General features: G+C 60.3%; 1 protein-coding gene across 1 annotated transcript; it reads left to right on the forward strand.

The window, feature by feature from the left end:
* Positions 1–9,172: 9,172 nt before the first annotated feature.
* PVALEF (parvalbumin like EF-hand containing) lies at positions 9,173–11,201 on the forward strand. Its single transcript, XM_024760658.1, has 4 exons — positions 9,173–9,278; positions 9,461–9,596; positions 9,943–10,058; positions 11,155–11,201. The coding sequence occupies exons 1-4, from the start codon at positions 9,173–9,175 to the stop codon at positions 11,199–11,201; spliced, it is 405 nt and encodes a 134-aa protein (XP_024616426.1).
* The last annotated feature ends 3,277 nt before the right edge of the window (positions 11,202–14,478 follow it).

A 14,478-nucleotide genomic window follows, 5' to 3' on the forward strand; every position in this document is an offset into this window, starting at 1 on the left:
GGGGGGGCTATTTTTGCCCAAACCGCCCGCGCCTGTGCCACGCTGCGACAACCGTGGAGAAGGAGCGGCCGCCCCCGCCCGGGAGGGAACAGCGCCGGGCGTTTAGGGCGGACGCGGCGGCGCCGGGCACCGAGGGACCGTCCCTCCCCGCCGGCTGCGCGCCCTGCCGCGCCATCTTGCGTGGATGAGGCGGCTTCAGGAGGGCAGGCGGGCTGAGCGCGCAGGGGGCTGGGAATCGTCCCCTCCCCACCCCCTGGGTTAGGGGAGAGAGTTACTATGTAGCCAGGATTTGAGTTTTATGTAACTTGGGTCACTCACTCTACGTCCATCCATTCATTCTCCGGCCAGATGAGCAAAGCTGCTTGGCTGACCCATCTGGAAGGCAGGGGGTTTGTGGGGGCAGGAGGGGCTCCTAAGGCTTTGGGGAAGAGCAAGGATCAATGGAACAGGGGTGGCCAGGGACAGAGAAAGGATGGTGAGGGCCAGCCCTCAGGAGAGGATGCCAGGACACATCCTTTTTAACCTAAGATGGCCCGTCGTGTAGACAGTTCCCCCATGGGCAAAGGAAGGGGCCTCCTCTCCTCTCAGACCTTCGGGGTCCCCTGCCGTGGGTGGCCCCAGCAACCTCAGGCCTGTGGAGGAGCATGGGGCATCCAGAACCTTCTTACTGGCCCTGATGATGTGGCCACTACTCTAAACAGCTTTGCCCCAAAGGCCTTGTTGACGAGGAAGGAGCCACAGGGGAGTGGCCAGCAGAGGACCTGGCCTGTGAGAGGGGCTCAGATCCCAGGGGCCTGGAGGGGCAGCAGCCACAGGCGCAAGGATGGCTGAGGGCTGTGATCCAGGAGTGCACAGTGTGAGGGGGCTGGATCCACAGTGGGGGGGGTCTTCCCTCCCCACCTAGGAGGAAAGCCCAACACTGCCCACCCCCATACCACGGGCCCTGCCTCTGCCCACCAGGAAGATGCCCCAGACACCTGGACCTCGACGCATCCGGGGGACTCCCTAGGGACAAGCAGGGAAATGACCAGTGGCCCTAAGTTGTCCCTGTCCAGATTCTCAGCACCACCATGGCCAGCCTCAGTGACCAGGATCAGAAGACCCTCTGTGAAGACCTCCGTGACATGGGTTGACCAGTGAACACACACACAGTGCACACACACGCAGTGCACACACTGGCATACAGAAGGCCGGATCTCGGGGGCGTTAGGGTTGCAGATATCCTCCAGGGTCCAGGTGGGGCAGGAGAAGTCCACCCAGGGCTGCAGGTCCAGCACTGTCACTCCATTTGACCCGATTGACACCTTCCCCCCGTGCACTGGGGTCCTCTGAGATTCACTGGACCCAGGAGCCCTGCTGCTCCCCTGCCGTGGTGACCGTTGAAGCAGAGGTGCCCTGAGTTCCTCCACCATTGATCTGTTCCTCTGGCCAGCGATTCCTGTGTGTGGCCAGCCACCAGCACTCACTGGCTACCACAGTGGGGGGCAGGAAGCCTGGCACTGGAATTTAGTGGGGAGGGCTTATCTGCACTCTTCCTGGGGTTGGGACAGAACTGCTGTCTTGGACTCAGGGTCCCCTGAGTTCAAGACCTCCAGACCAGCCATGAGCCCAACCCTCAGCTGGCATGACAAGGCCAAACCGACAGGACAGAGTGCTGGGCCCTGGGAAGGGTGGAGCTGAGAGGCTCAGTGCATGGGGCTCTTTCCTCGGCCTCAGGACCCAAGGACCCGTCCCCAACACACACACACACACACACACACACACACACACACACACACACACACACTTACCTGTGAGAAAAGACAGAGAAGGTAGAAACCTGAGCCCCAGGGGCAAAGCTCCCACACGTGAAACTGGCTTATCCAGTGCTGGGGTCAGGGTATGCAGGGGTGAGGGCTCACAGGGGTAGACCTGCCAATTGGGGGTGACCAGTGGCCAGCCTGCCCCAGGACTCCTACAGAACTGGTTTCTGCCAATCCCGGAGTGGTATGAGATCCCTGCAGACGTGCCCGCCGCCCCACCACCTGGAGGGAGGCAAGATGCCCCAGAGTCCTACATAGCCGGGTCAGGGGCCAGGCCTGACAGTGGTGAGGGCTGGGGTGCCCCACATGGAGCGACCACTGCCTCAGGTGTGCCTCCACCTTCAAAGGCCAGGCTGGTGGGGATGCCTCGTCTCTGCTTCTCTTCCACGGGCATGAGAGCACCCTGGGCCTGTGGCGACCGAAGCCTCGGGCAGGAGCCTCAGGAAAGACAATGTGGAGTCAAGGACAAGCCAGGGGTAGTAGGGGGGGAGCACCTTCCCCAGAAGGAGCCGACCCCCAGGGAGTCTGGGCCTAGAGGATTTCCAAGAGGGCCCAAGGCCCTGGGACAGAGGGGAGAGGCCTCCCAGGTCAGGAGCAACATGGGGGCCAGACCAGGGCTCAGGTGAGGCGAGGGAGGCACCACAGGGCACCAAAAACTCAGTAATGACATCCATCGACAGATGAATGGATACACAAAATGTGGTGGATCCATATAGGGGAATATTACCATCAGTGAAAAGGAACGAAGCGCTGACACGCGCTACAGCGTGGATAAACCTTGGAAACGCGCTCGGTGGAAAAAGCAAAAGGACAAACACCATAGGATTCCACTCGTGGGAAAGACCTAGGCTATTCAAATGCACAGAGACAGAAAATAGCCTGACGCTTGTCAGAGGTCCAGAGAAGGGGAAAATGGGGGTACGGGGCCTCTCTTGGGGGTGATGAAAATGGTCTGGAATTTTATAGAGGTGATGGTTGCACAACCCTGTGAACATACTTAAAAACAATGACATGGACACCCTGAAATGGCCAACTTTACAGCACATGAATTATATCTCAATGAAGCTGTCAAAAACAAACTTGGTCATCAAGGTAACTAATATTTTAATGCAATATCTTAAAGAATCAAAATTAATGAGAAAAATCCGTTACGAGCAACATATCGCAATTCTGAATCAAGGCAGGAGCAGAAACAGTGGTGAGCCATCTGGAGCCTGAGGCCAGAGAAGCTCTGGATGGCTCACCTGCCGGCCTGGTGCCCCTTAAAGTCACAGCCCTGGTAGGCACCTGGTCAACCTGGTGGACACAGCTGCCTCTGTGTCCCTCCAGGAACCTCTAGGCCCCAGGCCTACATCCTACCTGGGTCCTCACCCGAGGCTCAGGAAGGGGGTCAGAGGGGGCGGTGGGCTGGGGGTCGGGCAGACAGCGGTAGGAGAGAGGGCTGGAAGCAGGGGGGCATGAGAGGGTCCCAGGAAGGGGCTGTTGAGTGTCCTGGGGCGACCATAAATGACCACAAATTGGGGGCTTCAAACAACAGAAATAGGTTCTCTCACAGTCTGGAGGCTGGAAGTCTAAAACTGAGGTGTCAGCAGGACCGGGCTCCCTCCAAAGGTCTAAGGGAGGACCCTCCCTGCCTCTTCCAGCTCCTGGCGGCCCCAGGTGTTCCTTGGCCCATGGCCATATCATTGCAACCTCTGCCTGTATCCCTCCGTCGCCACATGGCCTTTCACTCTTCTCTGTGTCTCTCTTCTTATAAGGAACCAGTCACTGGATTAGGGCCCATCCTAATCTAGTGTGACTTCATCTTAAGGGTCACATCGGCAAAGACCCTATTTCCAAACAAGCTCCCATTCAAGGTACTGGGATTAGGACATGGACATATCTTTTGTGGTAAAGGACACAGGGGCAGGGCCATGGGGATGGCCAGCACCTCTTGAATCCTTCCTGTAATAACCCGCATCAGCATTTCTGCACGAAAGGCTGACCCGGATTCAGCCCACAAACCCACATGCTGGGCACCAAAGTGCAGGGCCCCAGGGACCCCCCTGCCTGCCGGGACCTCACCCCCCAGCGGACTTCCCCAGCCCACTCCTTTCTGCTACACGGGGATGTGGTCCCGGCCTGAGGTGGAGGCAGGGAAACAGATGTCCCTTGTTGTAATCACGCTTCCCCACCCCCACTTCTGTGTGCACGGGAGGGGTACCAAGGGGAAATGCTGTCCCCCACCCGAACTTGCCCGCAGATAGGCCCCAACCTCAGGCGAACCTCTCCCCCACAAGCCCACCCACCACAGCTGTGCTCTGCAAAGTGGGGGTGAGAGGGGTTCCAGCATTTGCCAAAAAGACCTCAGAGCAGGTGCACCTGCCAAGGGTACCCGGCCTCCCCAGGAACAGGAAGATGCTGCCTGGCGTTCTGAGCCAGCCAGGGGGAGACGCCATGCTCTGAGGAGGCTGTGGCTTGAAAGAGCTTTGTTCTTATATAAAAACAGCTCCCTGGAAAAGAAGAGCTAATTCCTCTTAGGTGTCTAGGACTCACGTCATGGGGCAGGGCTGGGCTGCGGGTCTCTGCAGGGGTTTCCAGTCTGCAGCAGGAGGGCCGAGAGCCCACTCGCCCCCCTCCCGCGAAGTTGTTCCAGGCAGGCCGGGGAGGCAGTGCCAGCCCCTTGAGGGCCCGAGAGACCAGAGTGTCCCAAGGGGACAGTGCCTGCCGTGCCTGGGCACAGGGGACAATGGTATCCCCAGAGCTGTGAGCTGGTCCCCGTGGCCTCTCCAGGCCAGCTCAGCCCAGAGGGGGGCCGGTAAGCTAGGGCCAGGGCTTCAGGAGAGGAGGGGCGGCCCAACTCTGAACCGAAATGAAACGGGAGGGACTGCCCAGGGGACTGGCCGTCTGTCAGCTCCGGGCAGGTGCTGGTCCAGGAGCCCGCCCGCCCGTTCCCCAGCCCTCGCTTCATGGCCTGGGCAGGGGTGGGCACGGATAGGGCCTTCTGGAAGGTGCCGGCGGAGGGGGTGCTCAGATAACATAAGCCATTTTAACGTGCACAGCTCCGTAGCGTTTAGTGCATTCACGATATTGTGCAGCCGTCACCTCTGTCTGTTCCAGAACATTCTCAGGACTTCAAAATAAACCCTGTACCCGTTAAACAGTAACTCCCCATTCCCCCAGCCCCACGGCAAACACCAATCTGCTTTCTGTCTCTACGGATTTGCCTCTCCTGGACATTTGATACCAATGGCATCACAGACTATGTGGCCTTTTGTGACTGCCTTTTTTCACTCATTGTGGGGCTGTCAGGGCTCATTCGTGTTGGAGAGCGTCGGTGCCTTGCTCCTTTCATGCAGATAACATTCAACTCTATGGACAGACGTGTTGAGAGATGTCCCTGCTGCCTGCTGGGGACCAGAGTGCAGGGCAGGTGTGGGTGTGCAGGGGGCACGGGGCACCTAGCCTCGGCTGGAAATCTGTAGGGTAGCCCTTTTGAAGAGGAACGTGGCAGGACCATGGAAACTTCCATCATTCATCCTGGTCCTCCCACTCTGGTCTCCCACAGTGTCTCTGATGACAAAAGCACTGGGACCTGGGACTTCCCTGGTGGTCCAGTGGTTAAGACCCTGCACTCCCACTGCAGGGGGCGCGGGTTTGATCCCTGGTCGGGGAGCTAAGATTTCACATACCGCATGGCATGGCCAAAAAGAAAGAAAGAAAGAAAAGCACTGGGACCTGCTCCGGGTCCAGCAGCAGGTGGTCAGTCAAGGAACTTACTAGAACATCCTCAGCCTGCTGGCCTAACACACAGCCGTCTTACGTCATGGCAGAGTGCGGCGACACATGATAAACTTTTGTGCAGAGAAAGCAATCTCAGAGCTATAGGAGCGCCATGTAAAATGACGGGGGCAGAAACCCCTGCAGGGGACAGCTGGTGATGGAGGGCTGGAAAGAGGCTGCACAGACGTCCGCACCGTCAGGGGCACCACTCTGTAAAATACTGAGGCCGAGAAAGTGAATGGACAGTGAGCCGTTCCCTTCCAGGTGGGCCACGGCCAGGGGGGTCTCTTGGTGATGTGTCCCTCTCTGGTCCCCCGTCCTCACCCTGGTGACTGCCCTGTGAGGGCCCTTCCCAGGGAGAGAGACCAGCCCCGCCCGGGGTCACACAGCCCTGCACCCTGTGCCTGCAGGAGTCATCTTGCCTGACGGAGACCTCCCTCTCCTCCCCTTGCCTTGACAGCCAGCCCTGGCATGGCTCCCAGCCCCCCACAGTGACCAAGGGACAAAGGACAGCTGCCCAGCCTGACTTCACGTCAGAGGAGGCCCAGTCGTCCAGTCTTCTGCTGCCATCTCGGACACACTGGCAGCCTGTACCCCCTGGGCCATCTCCTGGACCGCCGCCCCTTCTCACCCCCATGAGGCCAGCAGGCAGGGTGGGACCTCTTGCGACAGATAGCAAGTCTACTCACTCGGCAATGTCATCACTCTCCCTACCCCCACCCCAGGCTCGGGGAGGCCAGGCGCTGCTAATGGTCAGTCTGCCCAGCCTGGTGTGGACGTGCCAAGTGCCAACGAGCCCCTGGGGGCGGCCAGTGCCAGGCTGGAGTACCCAGGAGAGGCGGTAGGACAGCTGCAGCCCCAAGATGTAAACAGGCCGATCGGCTGCAGGTATAAAAGCTGGAGCCCCCGCAGCCTCTCAGCACCCCCAGCCTGACCCGCCTTCCCAGAGCCCTCAAAGAAAGCCAGGCGAAGGTGAGCCCTGCCCGGGGAGGGGTGGTATGGGCACCCAGCCGGGCCAGAGCTGCCCGAGCTGCATGGCAGGGGCTTGGGCCTCGTCTTTCGCTGGACAAGGGGAGGCCCTGGGTGCTGGGGGAACCCCAGGGAGGTCTAGGAGAGGAAGAAAAAGAGGAGGAAGGAGAGGGGCAGCCCCAAGGTAACTGGGTCTGCAGGGGTGGGCACGTGTGCACGCATGTGCCTAGGCAGGCCTCCGAGAGCATGGCTGCAAGCTGGGGTCACTAGGGGGAGGCTGAGACCACCTAACAGGGCTCCCAGTGCTGAGTGGGGGAAGGGCCTGGCAGAACAGAGGCTCCAAGGCCCCCAGACCCACCAACTCTGGCAGGCATGCTGAGCCAGCTCTGGGCCCACATGCCCAGCCCCTGTCCCAGTGGGGCCCCAAGGCCTCCATCACCCCTTCCCACCTCCCTCCAGCCCATGAGGCCTTTTTCTCACTGAGCATCTGAAGTTGGTGATTCAGTCTCAGGTGCTAGATGCAGACCACAGCACCCAGGAGGGCCACATGGGCGGTCCAGAGTGGTCTGGGGACAGGGGAGGGCCCTGCCAGCCTTGGAAGGGGCACAGAGAATGCAGCAATACTGGGCATACGTGGGGGTCTGCGGCGGGGCGGAGCCAGGCCTTAAAGCTATGACCAGCTTTGGCTATGGAAGGCAGTGAGGGGGGAGGAGAGGGAGGAAAGCCTTCTCAGGGGGAAGGGCGAAGAGGGCAGGGCCCTTCCAGGTGCTGGGGGCACCCCAGGAGGTGCCAGGCAGCCCCCTCCCCACCCCCCTCCCCTCTTCCTGCCCTGACTAGGTGTGCCAAGTGAGACTCCATCCCAGGCCCTGGACCAGGTGCTATAAATACACCAACCATGGCCTGAGGCCCAGGCCCTGCCTCTCCTGCTGTCTCCAGCTCTGATCTCAGGCTCCCCTGCCTTCATGGGGGGTGGGGGTGGGGGGATGCCCCGGAGAGCAACTGGGTGGGAGCAGGGTGGTAAACAGCCCAGCACAGGGCGCCCACAGCACTCTGCAGTCAGGATGTCAACCCCAGGCTTGGCCAGACCTGGCCTGGAATTTGGTCCTGTCCCTCTTCCATAAAGAGGGTGACATTGGCCCTGGGCAAGGCCCCGAGTGGCAGGCAGGGAATCCCTTCCCTCCAGAATGGACCCCATGATTCCAGCGTATAGAGGGGAATCACGGTCTCACCATGGGATGCAGGGTAGTGGGGTCTGTTCTGGGCCTCCAAGGCCTGTGCCTGCCCTTGATCCCAGCTGACCACCCCCACCCCACCTCCCGGACTGGCTGCAGGGACTTGTCATTATGGGTGACATGCACCACAGGATCCAACACCCTTTCCCCACCATCTCCTTCCCTCATGGCTCCTTGCATGACCCTGCGAAGGGGCAGGGCAGGGCGGGCAGGGGTCTCTCCATTTCACAGATGGGAAGCCTGAGGCCCAGTGCAGCTGGGGGGCACGCCCAGGGTCAGGAAGCAGGACACAGCCCTGGGCTGGATCCAGCCCTCCCTGCCCCTCCGCTGCAGCTTGAGTTGCAGCCTTTGACCCGTGGCTTCTCCACTGGGAGGAAGGAGCCGCCTCCGGCCACTGCCTGGCTGGCTTATGCCCCGCAGGTCACTGAGCTGCCTCCCCTGGCGGCGGGAGTAGGTTCCAGAAGGCTCACCACCCCGTGAACTTCAGAAAAGGCCAACGAGCCTCTGAAATAGCTGCTCTGCCACAAGCCCCAGAACCCAACCCGCCCTGGGGACAGCAACCCGAGAGCTCCGCAGGTCACAAGGCACTGTGTGGGGGCACGGGACAGCCCGGTCCCTATGCCCAGACCCCACCTGCCCAGCTGGAATCCCGGCCTGCCTCAGTGGCTCCCGCCTGAACCCCCAAGAAGGGGGGACACCGCTGTGGGCACCTCCTCAGGGCAGATGCACAGCGGGCTGCCCTCCTGAGCGCCTGGGAAGGGGGTGGGGCCATCCTGCTGGAGCAGGTCTGGGCCTTGCCCAGTCCAGGGCTGGCTCAAGGCTGGCCTGCACGTAGCGTGCCTCCCAGCTGGCGGCTAGTGTCCAGCCAGGATGACCAAGGCCCGCCGGTCTGGGGTCCGGGAGAGAGAGACTAAGGCCCTGGGCCCTGAGTCCCGGCAGGAGGAGGTAGTGCTTCAGGTAACCAGGAAGGCTTCCCAGAGGGGGTGGCTTTGAGGTGAGCCTGGAAGGACAGAGGAAATTACCCAGCAGCGTTGAGGGGTCAGGCAGCGCCTCCTCCGCCTCTTCCGAGCAGAGTGAAGGACTTCGTGTCTATCACTTATCATCTCAAAGTCTTGGTCTCTTCTGTGAAGTGGGGTAACACCTCAGGGTGGCCAGCTACCAAGAGGCAGGGCTCAAATGCATCTTCCTCAGGGCCTGGGCACGAGGGCCTCTGCAAGGCCAGGGCCCCAGCGTGCTAGGAAAGCTGACCCTTCCAGCCACCCTCTGCAGCCAGAGGCCCGCCTGGGTCTGGGTGCCTGGGGTCCCCACTCTAGGGCCAGGAGCTGGCACCAGGCAGGGTCCAGGCAGAGCACCCTTTCCTGCCCAGCACACCCGCCGAGCCGGCTCCCTGTCCCCTGCAGGGCCAGGATGGACGAGGACTTCTCCTCCCAGATGAAGAAGATGGCCTTGGCCATGGGCACATCCCTGTCGGACAAGGACATAGACCTGCTGCCCACCGACATGAGGCACCATGGTACAGCCCGCCCCCGCCCGCCCTGGGCCAGCCCCACTGTGGACACAGGAGCCCCCCTGGGCTGGGGGAGGGCACAGGACCCAGCAGCCCCCACCGCAGGGCAGGAGTCCCCCTCTGGGCCCAGGCCCTGGCAGTCCAGCCCCGAGGCGGATGGCCCTGGTGACACGCCCGGTCATCCCCAGGCTCCTTCAACTACATCAAGTTCTTCGAGTACATGCAGAAGTTCCCGGCCTCGGGGCAGCAGGAGAGTGTCATCCGCAAGGCCTTCCAGACCCTGGACAAGGACAAGAGCGGCTTCATCGAGTGGAATGAGATCAAGTAACAGCCAATGGCCGGGGACAGGATGTCCTGAGCTCTGGGCCCCCTCCCTGGTGGTGGCTGGGGATGAGGGGGTACTGAGCCCTGGGCCCCCTCCCTGACCTACAGCTACCACGCTCACCCCAGAAGACCTGGTACCCCCACTGGGCTCCAGCAGGCCTTGTGGGAGATGGGGCCAGGCTAGAAACAGGGTCCAGGGGCACAGCACTGGGCCTAGGCCCAGAGACCCCTCTCCAGCTGGGCCTCAGTTTCCCCAGCTGTAAAGAGGGGAGCAGGTACCTTGTATACCATTGGGCACCAGCCAGATGCCCCCTCAGGCCTGACCCAAGCCCACCCCCGGCCCCAGGTACATCCTGCACATCATCCCCAGCAGCGGGCCCACCACCCCACTGACGGACGAGGAGGCTGAGGCCGTGATCCAAGCAGCCGACACGGATGGGGACGGGAGGATTGACTTTGAAGGTGGGGCAGCAGACATGAGAGGGGCAGGGATACCTCTCAGGACTTTCCTGCCCCCCACTGCCCATCACTCGCACTCAGTTTGCCCCATGTCCAGAGCCTGTCTCTGTGCAGGGCTGACCAGGCTCCCCACTGCCAGGCAGGGACCCCATCCCCCAAAGCTTTCAGCCACCTGTGGTGGTCACCATCATCCTCATTCACAGATGGAGAGTCTGAGTCTCCGGGATGCTGAGGGGGCTTGGGCATTTCACCAGGCCCAGGGGAGCTGCTGCAGGTTTCTGAGCAGGAGAGAGGTGGCCCAAGCCGGCTTTGGGGAAGGTCAAGGGGGCAGATTAGATGGGGGGTTTCCGAGATGGGGAGGAAGGTTTGAGGCAGAGACCAGGGCCTGAGGAGCTGCAGAGGTGGACGCAGGTGGAAGGAGGTCAGGTGGGCCAACAGCTGTGTGTGAGTTGAGCGGGCGGGAGGGGGTCGCCCAGGAGGAAAGGCATTTGTGGGGCAGGCCTTCCCTGAGGCTCCCCATGGCTGCCCTGGGGTCTGCATCATCCTGCTGCCCACCCACCCAGATGCTGACCCGAAGCCTGGAGGATGGCCCTGGGGACAGGCAAGCACAGGCTCAGAGCCCCAGACAGACTGGGGACTGTCCTCACCCCCCAGGCCTCCACTTGCTGCCTGCAAATACCAGCAAACCTTGACTTGTGGGGTGGTCGCAAGACTTCAAAGAGGGGCAGCCAGGCCAAGGGGTCTGTTTAGGATGCAGCCTCTCTGTGCCTCAGTTTCCCCACTGAAGGCATGATGACCACAGGAGCACCAGCTCAGAGACTCTGAGGGGAACTGCTGAGGGTTCATCGTAAGACCCAGGGTGGGTGAGCTCCCCACCGCCAATCTGGCCGGGCACAGGGCACACGACAACGGTGTGGGGCACTCGGGCAGCCAAGTTCCGGTCCTTCCTGCTCCCCACCCAGGACTCAGGAGGGCAGGATGCAGGGCCCCCCTGGACCACGAGGTGCCCCGTCATAACGGAGGCTTCCCGCTGGGCCTGCAGGGCTTGGTGGGGCACGAGCCAGGGGGTTATTTACTAGAAATCTGTCTCCTGTTCTAGAATTTTCTGAATTGATCAAAAAGGAGAACACTGCAAAGAAGAAGTAGCACCACGTCCAGCCCCGGCCGGCTGAGCATCCCCCAAGGGGCACCGTGGGTTTCGCGAGTGCCCCATGGAGGCCATGGGAGCGGACGCAGCTTGAGGCAGGAAAATGGAAGAAAAACAGCATTAAATGAACCGCAGCCCATGTGTTTGTTGGGTGTTGCAGCGTCAGCTGGGGCAGGGGCAGGGTCATGGGTCTCTGGGCGACAGGTGGCGGGCAGGGTGGCATGGGGGGTGCAGGAGGGAAAATGGAAGACCGGGTGGTGGGTGTGTCCAGCCTCCTCTGCCCCTTCTTGTTCCTGCCTCACTGGGGGCACCCTCAGAGGGCAGTCCCCCCTCCAGCCCCGACACCTCCTGGATCTGCCCTCCTAGCATGGTGCTCTCTGGGCCCAGACCCCCTACCCCCCGACACACACCCAGCCCCAGCCTCCTCTGGGCTCTGCGCAGGCTGCTCACCAGGCTGGGTCTTAGGCCGCTTGGAGTCCACAGCTCAGGGACAGCTTCAGCCCCAGGGTGCCTCTGAGGGGTCCTGGCACCAGCCCTGCACCCTGCACTCCGGGCTGGACGTGTCCAGGGCTCAGATCTCTGCTGATATCTCCTCGCCTCCTCCTCCCGGTCTTTGAGAACCCTCCCTCTCTCTTTTTTTTTTTTCTTTTTTTTTGCGGTACATGGGCCTCTCACTGTTGTGGCCTCTCCCGTTGCGGAGCACAGGCTCCGGACGCGCAGGGTCAGCTGCCATGGCTCACGGGCCCAGCCGCTCCGCGGCACGTGGGATCTTCCCGGACCGGGGCACGAACCCGCATCCCCTGTGTCGGCAGGCGGACTCTCAACCACTGCACCACCAGGGAAGCCCCCACCTCCCTCTCTTTGAGGCTTCCTCCCCTTCTCCCCAAGCTCATCCTCCTGTAGGAGTCCTCCCCAACCCCACCCGCCTGCCCCAGCCTCTGCGCCAGCCACACTCACCCACCCGGTGGGCTCCCTTCTTGTGCTTTAAGCACCTCTCTCCTGTACTCCTGACTCCTGTGCCCATTCTGGCTGCCTGACACCCCGCTTCATGTGATGGAGGCGTCTCAAGCTTAACGTGCCCAAGGCTGAGCTCCCGTCTTCCTCCCACAGCCCCACCCTCAGTCTTCCCATCTGTTGGCTGCGTCGTTCCTCTGCTGCTCAGGCCGGGAGCTCTGTGGTCACCATGCAGAGGGTGTGGATGTGCTTCCCACTCCATCCTGGGGACTGGTAGCCGGGAGAGCACTAGGCCCCCATCCCAGCCCCCTGCATCCACGTGCGTGTGATGGGTTCCCTCCTCCAGCTGCCACGGGACTCCAGACTCTCTAGGATGGAGGGGCCAAAGGTGGCTGGATCACCCCAGGGTGAAGGCACCGCTCTCAGGAGCCCCCAGGCTGGGCTGTTGCAGGAGCAGCAGCCTTTGAGCCAAGCTCACACACCATCCTCGGCTCCTCTCCCTTTCACACCCACCTGCAAGGTAATCCCACTAGCTCTGCCCTCAAAATGCATCCAGAGTCCCATTCCCCCACCATCTGGGCCACCACCAGCTCTTGCCCAGATGACCACCTTGGCCCCCAGACTGGCCTCCCTGCCTCTACCTTCCAACAGTGGGTTCTCAATATAACGGCCAGAGATGTCCTTTTAAAATACAAGTCAGACCCGTGGCTTCACTCGGAACTTTCCAGAGGCTCCCCTCTCATGCAGAAGAGCCAAGTCCTTGGGATACCCACATGCTTCCTGACTTTAGACCCTCCCACCCTTACTGCAGCCACACTGGCCACCCCACTGCTCCCCAGCCAGGAACCACCCTGCCCCAGGGCCTTTGCATGTTCCCGGGCCTGCTATGCTCTTCCCTAGACATCTGTCTGTGTGACTAACTCCCTCATCTCCTATATTTTCCTCAAATGTTACATCCCAAAGAGGTCAACCCTTCCGCCCTGTTTCACATTCCACTCTACCTTGCCCAGCATTCCGCATTCTCCTTAATCTATTCTCTCCATAGCACTAGCATCCCCTAATATACCATATGAGTTGCCTATTTATTGTCTATTATGAGCAAGCAAAGCATCAAGGACATGGGTTCTGAGATCCCAGAGAGGAAAACCCAAGAAGTGAGCCTGACATTGGCACAGGGTCCCTGCCAGGGTTTGCAACTGGTGGAGACGCTGAGTGGCTAAGGAGGGCGTCCGGCAGTCTCCTGGGTGTTCAGTACCTGCCAGGGAGGAGGGTCTTTGCTTGTGGGTCCTATGGGGCTAGGAGTGAGGAGGGAGGACAGGAGTATGAAGCCAGTCCTCACAGAGACTGGAGCCCAGCCTCAGCCAGCCCAGTCCTGTCCTAACTGCCACCAGAGCAAAAGTAATCCCTCTGGACCAGGGTCCAAATTCATCTCAATGCAGACCACACCTGACTGTGCCCATTCATCTGCATATTGTCTGTGGCTGGTAGAGAAAAATAGAAAGCTGGTGTGGCTGCTACTATCAGATGGAGGACACTTTAAGGCCAGAAGCTCTGCTAGGCAAAGAGGGACAGTCTGTAAAGATAAACAGTCAACTCACCAGGAAGACACACAGCTCTAAATTTGTATGCACCTACTAACATAGCCTCAGAGCATAAAGCAAAAATCGGCCAACTAAAATGAAAAAGAGACGATGCACAGTCACAGTTAGAGATTTTAGCATTCTTCTCTTGGGAACTGATAGAGCAAGTAAGAAAGAAATCATCAAGGATATAGAAGACTTAAAAAAACACAATGGATTAACCAGAGAAGCTAGAAGGCCAAGGAGACCTTTCATGGGAGGCTGGGGCCTAACAGATACCCTCACCCCTGCGTACAGTGCCACCCAGCCCACTATCCCTACCCCAGGGAACAGGAATGGCGTCTCAGCCCCCCTTCTTTGGGGCACACCTGTGCAGGTGGAACAGTCCAGCGGGGCAGGCCTCCCACCCCACCCCCAGCATTGTAGCCTCTCAGGGACACGTTTTCACCAGCTGGGATGTGTGAGATGCCAACACAAGGCCCATGGGCAGTTCATGGGCACGACGGAGACCCAGGATGACACAAAGCTCCAAACCAGTTAATGTCAGGAGCAAATTATCTGTGACAACAAAAACTTGAATAAAATTAAAGCAAAGAGCTCAGATAATAGCAGAAGTGAAGGAGTATAAGGGATGCAGAGACTGGTACAGAAGGACACCCAACCTGTCCTTGTGAACAAATGAATGAATGGATGAATGGATGGATGGATGGATGGGTGGATGGATGGATGGGTGGGTGGGTGG

This window comes from Neophocaena asiaeorientalis, unplaced genomic scaffold (assembly GCF_003031525.2).
Source record: "Neophocaena asiaeorientalis asiaeorientalis breed wild unplaced genomic scaffold, Neophocaena_asiaeorientalis_V1.1 scaffold30, whole genome shotgun sequence".
NCBI classification, from domain to species: domain Eukaryota; kingdom Metazoa; phylum Chordata; class Mammalia; order Artiodactyla; family Phocoenidae; genus Neophocaena; species Neophocaena asiaeorientalis.

Coding starts and splice junctions, on each gene's coding strand:
- PVALEF (XM_024760658.1), top strand. CDS start 9,173: ATGGACGAGGACTTCTCCTCCCAGATGAAGAAGATGGCCTTGGCCATG. Junction 9,279..9,460: donor CACCGACATGAGGCACCATG/GTACAGCCCGCC, acceptor GGTCATCCCCAG/GCTCCTTCAACTACATCAAG. Junction 9,597..9,942: donor ATCGAGTGGAATGAGATCAA/GTAACAGCCAAT, acceptor CCCCGGCCCCAG/GTACATCCTGCACATCATCC.